Genomic DNA, 15,712 nt, shown 5'->3' with positions numbered 1-15,712 from the left:
CGATGCATGAAGCGGTAAACCCAATTTATCCCTCCCTTGAAATCTGTTATCTGCATCTCTTCTGCCATGGACTTCGCTCGGAGACGGATTTTAACTGTTGAAATGGAGCGTCCATCATTTCTTTGGTCGAGAACCCATCTCAGTAAATTTTCCTCTAAAGCTGTCCATTTTACTTTTCCGTGCCGATTGGATCGCTTTCTTCCCATGCTTTTTAACACATCCTTTTGTTTGCACCAATTTCTCACTGCTTTCTCGTCCACTTCAAAATAACGACTCGCTTCTCTATTTCCATCTTTTTCAGCTTTCTCAACTACCTTGAGTTTAAACTTGGCAGTAAAACTCCGGCGATGTTTCATCAACGTCATCGAAGATGAAAGACAAATACGAAAACAAAATACTGTGCAACATGGTATCCTCGTGATAAGTGGTAATGAAATGTGACCTTTGACCTCACTCACTCGGTGTTGCCAAACCACGCTGTAAGTAAACGAATCGCAGTTTTTTTAGTACTCCAGGTACTTGCTACTAAGGCTCCTAAAAATTGAGCTGACGCATCAACTACTTTTCCCCCTCCCGGCAGTTGTGCTAAAGCAGTGTGAAGGATACTGGGATACAAGACTCTGGTTGCGCTGAGTGCTCATATCCGGCATCGCTTGATCTGCCAGCCTGGATTTTAGGAGCTCTACTTGCTACTACTCATTCATTCTGCACTATGCTCTATGGTTTACTATCAATACGATACATATGAATGTTTTCTTGGAATCTCGCGCTTTTTTTATATTTGATCATCGGCAGTTCACGACAGCGTGTTTTTAAAATTTCAACGATTTTAACCGTGAACAACCAGCGTATTATCCGCACTGGTGGATAGTCCGGAGCTTCAAAAATTCGCATTTTAAACACAGATAGTCCGCGGATTATACGCGCGAAATTACAATTTACGCGGAAATATATTTTTTATGGTTTGCAAAATTAACATTGATACTAATTACAGAATTTATATCTTTGAAGAAAAAAGCACATATAAAAATTTGAGCATCTAAAGAATAATTCCCCTGTTCTAAAATGCCCTCTTTTGAGGAAGAGGAGTATTTATGGACTCTTCTATTCTCCTGTTTAAGGTTTTAAAATAAATTAGAAGACAACTTAAAGAAGCAATTTTATTTAATGGCATAGAATACCTCTCTTTTTTCTGGTGTTCATGTTTTATTATCATTAATTTAGACATCTTTCATTGTTTTATTCATTTCATTTTTAAGAGCTTATTTTAATTCATTACTCCTCTATAATCAGTTTATATTAATTTATGAATGCTTTCATTTAACTTTTTATATTTTATTAAAATTATTTATTAATAAATATTATTGTTTTAGTTATTTCCCTTGTTCATGCTGGATGGCCTATCAAAAAGATTCAGCACACACTAATTTTAGAAATTTACCTTTTTCAGCAGCATAAAAAGTTTTCTATTTAAGATAATCTCTAACAGTAAAATGTCTTCATCTATTTTTTTAGGACAACTGTAAAATAATTTAGGTCAGCATACCTGGATGTTCAGAAGCATCAGAAATTTCTCTACAGAGTGGCACAAGTATACTGTTCAACATAGGGAACACCTTTTCTTTTCCAAGTTCATGAGCAATGGCAGCAATGAACATAAAAACACATTTGCGCTGTAAATAGATAAATATAATGCTAGTTAAAAATAAATCTACAAAAGTAGGACTATCTAATAAATAAAGAGTTATAAACTATTATTTATTACTAAAACTTATTTTGTTGTATCAAATATATATTAATTTATTATCTCATGGTGAAAAAATATTTAAAGTATAACCATGGAATGAAAATTCCACATAACTGGAAGGTTAATAATGATAAATGCAAAAATGATATAACATGATAAAACCTAGCATCAATATTGTTAATGCAAGTATTCAGAAAAAAATAAGAAATGACAATTGACACATAAAAATTTCAATTTCTGCCATAACATTTAAGCAAAAAAAAGAAATACATATTATATTATAAACTTTTAATGAAAATATTATCCTATATTACATATTTTAGAGTTATAATAAAACATTAATTTTGCAATTTGAAACAATTTCAAATTACTTTTAATAAAGCACACATTAATACATGATCACAATTTACCATATTTCCACCCCCTTTTATTTACTCATTTTATTGCTTGAAAATTGAGAGAGAAAAATTATGAGAATAATTTAATTTCCAAAGGATATGGTTAAAGTAAGACTGTAACACATGAAAAGTGTCATGGATAAACTGCAGGTAACTATCCCAATGGATATCTTCATTTCTGCTTCACTCCAACTTCTGACTTGTTCTTGTCATTATCTCTGCTTCTTCTCAGACCTCAAATCATCCATAAATAATTAGAGAAAATGAATGGACAGCTGACTCAATGAAACTGTACATTGAAAAGATAATTCAAGTTTGCTTTGCTATGATTGTTTTCTCATTTTAAGCAGGCATAAAGTTCAACAGTTAGAAAGAAATGGTTCGGCATGACCCACGCAGGTAGCTTGCGAGGTTTTGTCTTTGTTAGTACGATGAAAACAATCATTAATTTGATGAATCCATTTTAAAATTAAGGGGAGTTCTTTCTCTAAATTGCATTGAGGAAGGGGAAAGAATATATTTATATGTGATATATTTAAGATTTTCAGAATTTAGTGCTAAAAAGCTAAGGCGGAAATATGTGAGGAAATAGGGTATTTTAAGTTTATCTGAATATTTAGTATTTCAATATTTTTTGTGACTGCATAATTATAATACAAAGAAAATTAAGCATATAAATTCAACTAAAGATAACTTACTCTTTCAGATTTATTGGCTGAATCAGAAACTTCTTTTTTCGCTTCACGACAGAGCTTCCGAATAATCCATTCTAATGTAACTTCCACATTTTCAGAACTTTCATTTATGCTTTCACCTGAGAGTTCTGAGAGCTTTGAATTAACTTTAGCTATATATACCAGATTCCTGATAATCTACAATAAATATTATTTAAAATTAAAAATAAATTCTTTCAAAATTGACACTTATTTGTTTTAAATGTCATATTCAAAAATTAATTTATAAAACTTAAAGTATATTTATCTTTTACAAAACTTTAAAATAGGTCAGTAATTTAAAATGGCATATTTTTGTTTAAAATAGTAGTTTTTAACTGATTATAAATATTGCTTAAAATTATATATTATATAAAACAATATTTGCAAATATTGTTTTGTCTGAGATTTACTAAAAGTCATTCAAAAAGAGACAAAGAACTATTTACTTGTTCACCATGATCTACATTCAAGTAAAGACTCTGGAGTTGTGTTGCAAAGTCTGCTGATAAGTCTCTGAGCTAATATACGAAAAAGAGCTCATCAATCTCTGAAGTCAGCAACATAAAAATATTATTAAGTATAAAATATGCTAAAAGATATATGTCACTAAATAAATTTTGAAAAAAAAAAAAAAAAAAAAAAAAAAAGCAGCAATATGATTTAAACATAGTTTATCAAAATTTACTTTACCTAATACATTTTTCACCACATCTATAAGTTATGCAGTATATCTAAGTCTGCTATTTTGGCTTAAAACTGATATATAATGGATCTTAAAATGAGCTACAATATTCTGAAATAACTTCATTTTTAATATGAGCCAGCAATTATAAATTGATAAGGAAAGGGAGAAGTAATGTGGCTATTAAATTAATAAATTTAAATGTTCTTTTTTTTTTTTTTTTTTTTTTTTTTTTAACATTTTGAAAAAACATTAGTTATTTACACTACAAAAAACTCCCAGACACTATTAACACATCAAGTAATGTATAGTCAATAACTATAAAAAAATAAAATTTGAGATGCAGTTTTTTCCATCAAGAAATACTTTAAGGCCATTTAATATAACCAAAATCATGCATGCTTTGTAATTTAAATACTATATGAAACATTATTTAAAAAATTCTTTAGAGTTTTAGGTGTATAGCTTAAGCCACTGCATACCTTTTGTTTGGTATTTAAATACACAGATACTGTTTTTTTCTTGCTGCAGATAGCACCACAAATTTCTTCAACTGTATAAGTTGACAGTAAAAGTCCAAATAACTGACTAGTTGCAAAACGTACCCAAGCATGAGGATGCAAAATAAGCCCTTGAACATTCTCTAAAAATGAAATATGTATTAAATTGATCATATAGAAATACAATTATGATGGAACAACAAATTATTATTTTTAAAGAATACTATTTATTAGTACTGAAGTAATTCCTGCAGAGTAAAACTTGTTGGTTCAAATTCCAGTTTTATTGCATGAATGAATGCTCTTCATAAACAATTTGACTGTGTAATAGGGGCTGTTGGAAACCACTTTTTATTTTTCTGTAAAATAGCACGCAGGTGATTTTAATGTTATTCAATGAATAATTTTCAAACAATGAAATAGTGCTTTGAGAACACATTGTGGCAGCTGAGATATCAGCATGTGTTTTAAATAAAACTTATTAAAATTCTGTAATGTTTATGCAGGCATATTATGTTGAAGGGTGGAACATAAAAATCAACATTTCTGTCCCATTTTCCTTTTTATCTCCTCAAGCATAAAAAGTACCACATTATGTACGGTGATGATGCACATGCAAGAAATGATTTACAAAATTTCATTCCAGTGATTTTTCAGTTCAGATACAACATGTTTTAGTAGACTAACTTGAAACTGAAGACAGCAAATTAAAAGCAATAACTGAATCATCACATACCCATATATGAGCTAGTCAAGAGTCTAAATTCATTTGAAAAGGTCTGGTTACCAGAAAAAAAACTGATGTTTGAATCCCATATGAACTTAGAAAAATTCAACTTAGCACAATTTATCAGCATACATTACTTGCTTTTGGAATGCTATAAAAATTATCCATTTTTTAAAGAGTTAATAACCAGTGATGAAAAATTATATGCTTATATCAGTATTTCCCAACCAGGGTCTACAGGATAAAATTGTATTTCGAGGGTCAATAATATGGACTAACAGGTCCATTACAAAATAATATAAATAAAATAATTTAATTATAGATAAGAAATTCACAGTTAGAAGATATTTATATTTTCTGCTACCTTCTTTAGTTAATGGGAAGAAGGGAAAACCCTCTCAATAGAAAAATTCTTGAGGTAGAAATCATTATTTAAGCACCAAGTAATCTAGAATAGTAAGTAAATCTGAGATAGTTGTTTCATTCTATAATTAATAATTGGTATCATTTGTGGTGAAATTTATTGTACTATTGAACTATGTTTCCATAAGTACCTAGTAGCAATAATAATTCCTAGTGTGCGCAGCAGTGCAATTGAAAGCCCTCAGTAAAAAAGACAAAAAATATTAATTTTCAGTCAAGTTTTTAATTGTTATATTTTCTTAACTTTTATTTTACTATGTAGTATTCAATCTTTGATGCTTAAAATTGAAGCTAATTGTAAATATTAAAAGATTACAGATAAAATGTTGTTTAAGGCCTAAAAAATATGTCAGCTTTTCATGCCTGAAATGCATTTTGTATATTTGAAATCTTAGATAATTTTAAATGTAGCTTTTGATGTACAAGTTGATAAGAAATAAGATGATTGCTTTTATAATTTTAGACTGGAAATTTCTTTCATTCATTTGGCTTTTCTACTCATAATTTGTTTTATATGCTCAACTATCCCACATTATCAGTTACCCAGCATTCAGCATTTCCCAAGCTTTCTGGATAGGTAACATTTTACTACTGAGCTGAATTCTGCTCAGGAATAAACTACCTTCTTGATTATCTGAAATGAGCATTTCCCAAGCTTTCTGGATAGACAAGATTTTACTCTTGAACTGAACTCTGGTCAGGACTAAACTATTAAAAGAAAAGATTTGAGCTCTTTTATTTTCTGAAATGACACAATTAATGAGTATGTACGGTTATTATTATTTTATTTAACCAGTTAGTAACAATTTCAGCTTGTAATCTCACTTCTCCTTTCTGTTTCCCTATCAGAATGCAAATTAGGTTTGTGGGTATTTAAGCTGAGGTTTTTGAATTGTAAGATAAAGTATGTTTCTGCCTCTTGAGGACACACTGCTAGGTTTTGCTAGCTCTGATAAGATTGCAATGCGTTGGTGTTGTCATATAGCTACTAATATTTCAATTGTTACGTCACTGAGAAGTTTTTGAGCCAAATTCTCATTATATAAATTGTGTAGGCTTTGACTACTAAGTTTTAATTTAAATCAAACTGTATTTTAAGTTACCTCTGTTAAAGCTTATAAGAAAAAAGTCACTGACTTATCTAGATTTCAATATTTACAAGTATAATTCATACTTCAACATGAAGTAGTCTTTAATTATAGACTCACATCATAGTTTCAAAACAGTCACTAGCAACTATACCTACGGTGATTATTCACAGAATAAAATCAGTTTCAATTATAACAAACTTTATTATCATGGGGGGGGGGAAGCTACGCCATTCTAGAACTTGAATATCTATCAGTGTTGCCCTGCATAAATTACTAAACTATACTGACAAAATATAAGTGAGGCTTCCTCATGAGCCAGGAAATATTAAAAAATAAACATAAAAAAAAAAAAAAAAAAAAAAAAAAAAAAAAAAAAAAAAAAGCTGAAATGTTTCAGATTTTAAATTACGTCCGAAGGGGCGTTTTTTAACATTTTGTGTGTTACCTTTCTTTATTAAATATCATGTTCCTCGCACTTAAACCATAAGATCCAGTGCAACAGCAATATCGCAAAATAGCTTTAGAATTTCCGATACAGAGACTCACGCGCTGGAGATAAAAATGTTTTTTTCTGCACAATGCTGCCATTGCTCGCTTTGAAATCATTGAGTTTGTTAATCAAAAATTCGTCAAAGTTTTAAAAAATAGGAAATCGATCATAAAACAAATTTCAAATTTCAAATTTGGTCTTCCACATGGTCATATTCGTTGGAGGATTACGTTATTCAAAATTCGATGACTCTATGTACCATTATTTTATGACAATGTGAGAAATATACATACATTTATGCAGATTTTCATTATTTAATTTCTTCAAATATAATGCAGGACTCTAACATTTTATGGCAACAGTTTGAAAAGTGAACCGACATTTATCCGTCCGACGCAAAATGCCAAAACGAAACTAATAGTCCTTCGGGATTCAAATCCCTTTGGACTAATAATTCTTAACAACCTTGTCGCAAGTGGCAGGTGAGCTTGTCATGCACAAGAAGTACGTTCTATGCCTAGGCTCTGATTTTTAATGAAAAGTTTTGCTTAAATCTTGTCAAGACTCTGTTGCTATTCCAGACACAGTGATAATTCCCTGTACATTTTTTATGAGTCTGATAAGTTTACACTGCCAAAAGAAACCAAATTCTATACTTAAGTGAAAAGGGAATTTTTAGACAGTTCTGGCTGGATTGTACACTTTAAAAAGTGCACTGGACTACATGATGTATCAATCCAAAATAAATCTTCAAATGTTGATATATTAAGACAATTTTTCATCATAAAAAGTTCAAGTAAATTCATCTAAAAACACAATAAATATTTCAAAAGTTTTTTATGTTTTCAGGACACAGTTATAGGGAGATATAAATATAAAAGAAATGAATTAAGAATTGAATGCTTTAATTTTCAGTTAAATATCCATATTATTTTGACTAACAGTTGGATAAATTACAATTTTTATATGTTTATTATAATCAGTTAGCTTTAAGTGTAAGGAATAACTACAAAATCAAGCAAATTAGATCAGTTTAGTTTAATGTATTAAGGCAAAACATATTAGGAGCAGTCTGTCTAATAAAAGGGTGCCTCGAGGAAAGATTTCTTATAGAAACTGGTTTGTGTTTAAATTACACATGGGAAAAATCATACACCTTACACAAACAATAAATCTGCTAAAACTTGAACCCTGGTCAAACTACTGGTGTTTAGCAGTCTTACATACACAAACAATAAATCTGCTAAAACTTGAACCCTGGTCAAACTACTGGTGTTTAGCAGTCTTACATACCCAAACCCTGGTGTTTTTAAGATTGCCAAATACTCACTAAACATATTAACAGAGAGACTGATGAATTATTTTTACGTTTACACTACTAAACCATTTATACAGATATTTAGTAAATAAAATGAAAGACAAGGATAACTTACCCCATATTACATTTAATTTTTCAGAAAATTCTTCTTTTTTAATAATAGGACAATGTGTCAATATTTTTACTAATGAATTTAAAAGATGATATAAAAAGTGATCTTCACATCTTTCATCTGTATTGCTTTTTGCCTATAAACACAAAAGAGTTAACAAAAAATTAGTCACTTCAGTTATTAGAAAAGTCCTTAAATATATCAGGTAACAAGTACAGATTATATTAATTGAAAAAAATACAAAATTCTCATATTTTTCTTTCTACTCAAATTAACAAAAAGGTATACTTGAATGTAGTACCTAAATTCAGAGAATAGTACTTCAAAGCAGTGCAATAAAAACTATATTTTTTGTTATGTCACCATGAAAACCGCTACTGTACTAGAAGGAAGATAAGACAGTCTCTCATTTTGATGGTGTAAACAAGAAATTCCTACAGGGTTTGTACATATTTCTGTACATGGAAATTAAGCGCTTTTAAGGACTTTTAAGAATCATTAATGAAAACAATTTAAAGACCTATCAGCAAATGGGAACTGACTAAATTCAATTAAAGATATTATCTATGCCTGAACTTCTCTTTTGTTATACCATCTTAATAATAAAATAGATCCATCAGTAGGATGCATTATTACAGTACAAAGTCCGAAATCCAGATGTCCATTATCCGAAATGATCTAAAATCCGGACTTCAAAACCACCAACAACGTTTTTTCTTGTAGGCTTTACGCATGCACATTTGATTCCACTTCCGTGCATAATAAAACATCTGGAGAGTCCCGATTATTAATTTCACTTCAATACTAAATAAAATACCTTGTTATTGAAGAAACAATAATTTTAGTATAAATCTGTACAATAAGTAAGTTGGCTCCATTGCTGTGTATCTGCTTGACACATATCTCAAACCGAAACATTCCACATAGGTACATTGTTGATCTGATGCCAACCTGGCGATAGAAGCAAGATACAATTTAACGGAACAACTTGTAGTTAGTCGCCAAGCTCATGATGCATAGCCAAATATGTATAGTGAAGGATAGCTAAATTTGATGATGATAGGCGCTAATTTAAAGTTTTTCGGATATCGCAAAACAAAGGTGAAACTTTCGAATTAATGGATTTTGTAAAGAAATGTGGAGAAGTGGTAATAAATGAAGATGATATAAAAGAAGTTTTTCATTGTGATGACAATGCTTCTCAATCATCAATCAATTAATTAACGGCAAAATTTGATATATGGTTCTAGAGTTACCCAAAACGAGAAAATTTCAATTGGCAAGTTAGTTGGAATTCTTGAAACAGCAGTTATAAGACTTCAACAATGTGACTCGACAAGAGATTATGTCTGTTCTGTAGACAGACAAAGAAAGTATTATCACAAAAAACAAAGCAACTTAAACAACTTACATTGAAAGAAATGTTTAATAAGGTAAACAAATAAATATTAAGCTTTTTTTTTTTTTTTTGTAAATTTTGATACTCTTTAGATCATAAATACTTCATTATTTCATAAATCACGATTTCATATTCTTAATTTTATAATTTCTGCATGCCATCTTACTAGATTTAAACTGATGATCTAATATCTGGAAAAATCCCAAATCTGGAATTGCCAAAGTCCCGACAAGTCCGGATTTCGGACTTTACACTGTATTAAACATAATTTAATAAACAAATTTGAAAATAAAATCAACTTTACAAAATTTATCAGGTAGCATTAAATATTTTACACTTATATCTGTCGAACATATCTGAAAGAAGATTAGTGACATTTTATTTACGTTTTACTAGCTTTATGTTAATTTTGTTTTATGTCTAATTTTGTCACATACTCAGTCAGTCTAGTAAATAGCAGGTAGATTTTATGTCGAATGGCATAAGTTAAAATGAGAAATTAAATCATAATCAGCATGATTCAGAACAGAAGATTGCTGATGCTTGTCTAGAGAGAGACCTGTTGATCATGTCAAACCTGAAAGCTTGATGTAGGCACGTTTCTCAAGTTTTGAAAGTTAGTGGTGCTCTGTTTGATGCAGTTAAATGTTACAGTCTAAGTGTTGCAGCTTCACGTAGAATAAGTTTTACACTCATTTTCACACTTTTGTGCTGTATCTTGAGAGCATGGTAAGGATTAATGAGAAGCAATAACTTGCTTTAATATGCAGAGATAACTTTTAAGGGGTAAGCAGTTAGATACCCTTAGTTATAGATTTACATGGCCCCTATTAAATTTTATTTATTTAAAAAAATAATTGTCAAAAAAGCACTATTAAAGCAACAATCTAAAAACATTTCATAATTTAAAATATATGTAATTTATGACATTGAATTTTAAACAATGTTAGGATAATTACTCATTAAAAGCTACAAAACATTTATATTTTATAACAGCAACATACAACACAATATTTATGCATCTTTTTAGTTTGAAACCTTCCTAGACACTTTGGTTAATTTATATTAATTTCCTTTTCTTTAAGCATCTTTTCTAACAATTAGAAATTTGTTCCAGTACACAAACCAATGTTCCTACTAGCTTCTGTGTGTTTCATCTCCTAACTCAGCAATCTCTTGACATTGTACCTATGAGGTCTTACTTGATCTGGTAAAAGTTAAATAGTCCAAAATCTCTGACAGATGTGAAGCAAATTATTGATATGTCTGAAAGTAACTACAAAGTCAGATAAAATTTTAAATAAACCTCTTATTTAAAAAGAGCTTAGAACATACAGGCATGTTCTTATGCCAACAAAATCAACTACAGCTCATGGGGATGTAATGAAACAGATACAGTCAAATTTAAATAAAAATGCGGACTAATAGTCATCAGAGACCACATAATTTAATTTTAATCTAAGCTGGCTCAGTAACTCAATCATCATTACAAATTCAAATATCGGCAGTGATAATGAAAAGACAAATAATTACAAATTATCAAAGCTTGTAGGAACTAATGCAGCATGCAAGCAGAGGCCAGAAACACACTCTGTACAGTGTAAACTCATATACAGTTTACTTACACATAAACATACACTTATACAAATACTACTTAACAAAGATGCAAAATAAATATTTAATATGTAAGAGTTAAAATATTTTTCATTTCTCATCAATATAAACAAATACTGAAATTAAACATTTTAAAAAATTTATTTTCATTAAATAAAAGAAGCAGTTACACTTTTTTTTTTTTTTTTTTTTTTTTAAACATTTAGTCACTATTGAAGCCACCCATAATTAGGGTCCAGTGACATCTTCTTTTAAATGCTGGCTGTGCTATTTCACAGCTTGAAGATTCACTTGCTTCTTCAGAATTATTTTCATTGTTTAAAAGTGTATCTTCTCGTGCTATCAACAATTAATTATCTTTACTTTCTAAATCTGCTTTTATTTAAAAATATAGAGCTATATAATCTGTCAATTTTTTTCTAAATTCCTCAGAGTGCTTTGTTTGATGGATCATCATCCATAAAATGTTCTAGTTTTTTTGCCAATTCTAATCCTTCATTTAAGATTTCTAAAGTAGGTGTTGCAATGACTCACAGAAAATCCGTAATTAGTTTTTTTCACCACTTGATTCATATAACTCTGACAGCTGCATAAGCTCTTGTTAATCTAAGTATTGGTTACTAGTATTAATTAATTCAATAACATCTTCCCTGTTCATGTTGATAAATCCCTCTCTACCTAAAATGTAGGCAATATTTATTATGCAATTTACTTCTGTTGTCAGAGAAGTTAAACAGCTTCCTCTAATAACAACTCTTCCCCAATAGGCATTCAGAGTCAAAGATTTTAGCTCAATAATTTCAATGCTATTTAAAATTGAAAATTTTTTCTACAAGTCCATTACTGTAGTAGTAGTTGAACTAGAACCAATATTTTCTAAAATGTGTGCTGTATATACAATGATTTAATTATTGTCTGATCTTGTGGTTGTAGGACTGATGTTGTATTGGATGGTCAATATATTAATTATAATGATTTAAATCTTCAGGGTGTTCTGGCATGTTATTGATAAGTAAGAAAACTTGAAGCTGATATTTTTTTTTTTAGTAATCTTCCACTTCCAGCACAAACCAATTGTAAAATCGATCCCGAAATAAAACATTTATTACTCATGCCTTATCCCCCCCTTTCACCACTCGTGGGTTTAACTAATGTTTAATTAACATGGCAACACCACTGATGGTTCTTACTTTTTAGCAATGATTATTACTTTCTCACCAGATTTTAACCTACCATAAATTTTAGTTTTTTCTTCAAGGGATACACATTTTCTGCTTTTCTTAGAATTTTTCTCCATGGCAGAGATTGTCAGACTGAAAAGGGTCTTTATTTTTCTGTAGGTCACTTCAGTAAGTCTTTACCCCTCTCTCTTAAGTCAATTTCTTGTGTTTTTCTCCTTTTTATATTCTACCTAAAAATAAAATTTTCACTCCATCTTCACGAGCCAATTTCTAAAGTAACATGCTTCTCGAGATAACTCTGAATTGCCATTTCAATAACTAGCCAAAAGTTATATTAATTATTGGAACTAAAACGTAATAACATCACAAAGTCTGTCTCATTCTTTTACCCTGCTATATGAGCTTCTTTGAGTATGTTGTACAAACCCATTCAAAATTTTTCTGTTGTGTTATATGAATCCATCTTATGTGAACCCGCGTTATAGGGGGTCTACTATACTGGATATCTTACATTTATGTGCTTTAAATTTATCATAATAGAGCAAAATCATTAATTATAATTAAAAACGAATTTAAACAGCACTCACTTCATTTTTTCTGATAGCTATAAGTTCTGTCACTATAGGGAAAATCTCATGTAAGTGACTTTCAAATTGTTCCCCTTCCACTTCTGCAAAAATTCCACAAACTTGGGTTCCCAATCGCTTGTGTGAAAGCTGAGGAATATTAAAAAAACAATATGAAATTTTCAGAATATGAAACACAAACTGATAATGCACAATAATAACAATACATATAAGTAATTTTTAGAATTTAGATTAGCATGTAAATAAAAAAAATGCAAATATAATTAGTCAAAATAAAAAATAATAAACATTAAATGATTCAAATATATTTAAAGATGCTCAGAATTTTGCTTTTGTAATTATAGCCATGGATAATAAAATAGAAAGAAGTCAGGAATACTAATTACCTTTTTGGCCTGCAGCCAGTTAAGCATCATTGAATACAATGTCAGTCTACCATCATGTTCAACCTAAAGGCAATCATAAATGCTTTCAGTTTCATTTTTAATATATGTATTATAAAAGGAATAATAAAAAAAAATTCATATTTTACATTACGCTCAAAGGGACTTTTTTTTTTAACCTTTTGTGTCTTACCTTTGCTTATGAAATATCATGTTCTTTGCACTTAAACCATAAAATGCAATTCAACAGCAATATCGGAAAATAATTTTAAAATGAGCATATCTTTAGAATTTCCAATTTACAGTCTCGCGCACTGGATATAAAAAATGCTTCCCCCCCTTCATACAGTGATGCCATTGCTCGCTTTGAAATCATTCTGTTAATCAAAAATTCGTTAAAATGTTACAAAATATGAAATCGATAATAAAACAAATTTCAAATTCCTATTTAGGTCTTCCAGATGCCCATATTCGGTGGAAGATTACGTTATTCAAAATTTGATGACTCTACGTACTGTTGTTTCATCACAATGCGAGAAACATACATACATTTATACACATTCTTCATTATTTCATTTCTTTAAGTATAATACAGGTCGATAATATTTGGTGGCAACAATTTGAAAAGTGAACCGACATTTATAGTGAATCAATTCAAAATGCCAAAACAAAATTAATAGCCCTTCTGGGCTAATTGCACGACTGCTTCCAACACCTCCTAGAACTAACTCAAGGCCACGGTGCGTTTCCCAGGAGGAGGTGTGACGTCAGTGTCAATAGGGATTGCATTTCATTTAACTCTCCCCACCCAGGACTGTGGTGGGTGGATTTCCGGAGTTTTGACGGTCACTCGGTCAGAAAACGTCCATAAGAACAGTCAACATTTTCTTTCTTTTTTCAGATATTTCAATATTATAAGTATTCCACTTTATTATTTGTTTTTCAAATTTTTGATATGGTTAACACATGCTGTGTACCTAACTGTAAAGGGAACAAATCAAACGGTCCAAAAGTTCAGGTTTTCTCTTTTCCGAAAGAGAAAGAATTCTTAAATAAATGGATAAAGGCGATTCATAGAAGCAATTTCAAGCCAACAAAATTTTCGAAGGTAAGTTGCGTTTTCTTTTCTTTTTTTTTTTTAATGAATAAGTTTATACTTATCTGTGCTTTAAAAAGTGCTTCTGTGTTAAGTATGTTATAATTATCATAAACTAAAGCAAGTACATACATTTATAGAAAGTAAACATATTTAATCTTATTGTAAGTCTAATAGTGATTATATAAGTATGATGACTTAATCATACTATTAATTTAATTTATAGCAGATAGTGCTGTTTATCATCATGCTAATCGTTCAATCTATAGCAGATGGCATTCTTTAATATATCATGCTAGTCAATTTGTAGTAAATAACATCATTTACCAAGTTAAGTAAATTAAACAAATGCGTGACTTAAAAGTAGGATTAATAAAAATTCAAAATTGTAAATACATTTTGTATGTTGCAAAATGCTTGCCTTTAAATATCTCGATACATTTGTCACAGGAACAGCGTATTTATTAAAATCCGAAGACCTTGAAAAATCTTGATAATATCTCTGTAACTAATACCAATTTTTTTTATGATATTAATGTGAAAAAATACGCTATTTAAATTTTTGTGATTTCATGCCTGATATTCTTAAAATTCACTTAATATAACGTAAATCATTAAATATGAAGTTTTACAAAATCTTGTATTTAATTCTAGTTTAGATAATTAAATCCGATTATAACAATCTTTGTATGCAAGTGTTTCGTATTTTTTGTAAGTAAATAATTAAATTTATGCAACTCTTTATTCGACAAAAGATTTTTCTGTCTAATTAGACATTATTCTTCACAACTAGTACCTGTTTCACTTTATACAATTAATAGATAAGTATGACTTTCTTTCTATTAGTCGTGAAGAAACATTAACTTATATTACTTTAGGGGCCCATCAGCGGCCGAGCGGTTAAGTCGCTGAACACTGGTAGTTCGGTCCGAGGTTCGAATCCCGCGAACGGGCTGGATGCATGGGTGTTTTCAGGGTTTTACCCATGCTTAACATGTATACGAGCAAGTTTCCCTTAGAAAGTCTTCCACGAAGGCATCCCTCCCCTTAGGCAGATAGCCCTCGAGGCTTTGCCGTAATTAAAATAACCTAACATAACCTATATTATTTTAATGACATTTAATAATGTATGCTCAGTTTAAAGCCGAAAAACTTAATGTGTAAAAATTCTTGCTGGACGGTTTGTGCCCTTCATTTTCAACCTGAGGACATTTCAAAACGTACAGAATTCGTTGATGAAAGGACTGG

General features: G+C 30.0%; 1 protein-coding gene across 1 annotated transcript in view; it reads right to left on the bottom strand.

Moving 5' to 3' along the window:
• LOC118185793 (small subunit processome component 20 homolog) overlaps positions 1 to 15,712 on the bottom strand; it is a 219,401-nt gene that overhangs the window by 12,665 nt on the left and 191,024 nt on the right. Inside the window, exons 54-60 of the mRNA XM_085821737.1 lie at positions 13,372 to 13,434; positions 12,986 to 13,114; positions 8,208 to 8,340; positions 4,026 to 4,186; positions 3,308 to 3,379; positions 2,844 to 3,017; positions 1,547 to 1,673 (exon numbers count right to left, since the gene is read on the bottom strand). Coding sequence (XP_085677863.1) covers positions 1,547 to 1,673; positions 2,844 to 3,017; positions 3,308 to 3,379; positions 4,026 to 4,186; positions 8,208 to 8,340; positions 12,986 to 13,114; positions 13,372 to 13,434 — 859 coding nt within the window. The remainder of the gene's footprint in view (positions 1 to 1,546; positions 1,674 to 2,843; positions 3,018 to 3,307; positions 3,380 to 4,025; positions 4,187 to 8,207; positions 8,341 to 12,985; positions 13,115 to 13,371; positions 13,435 to 15,712) is intronic.

This window comes from Stegodyphus dumicola, chromosome 8 (genome assembly GCF_044657685.1).
Source record: "Stegodyphus dumicola isolate Sdum_Otavi_A_Nest chromosome 8, ASM4465768v1".
Taxonomy (NCBI): domain Eukaryota; kingdom Metazoa; phylum Arthropoda; class Arachnida; order Araneae; family Eresidae; genus Stegodyphus; species Stegodyphus dumicola.
Note: the sequence above shows the minus strand (reverse complement) of the source record. Positions and strands in the feature narration are given on the sequence as shown.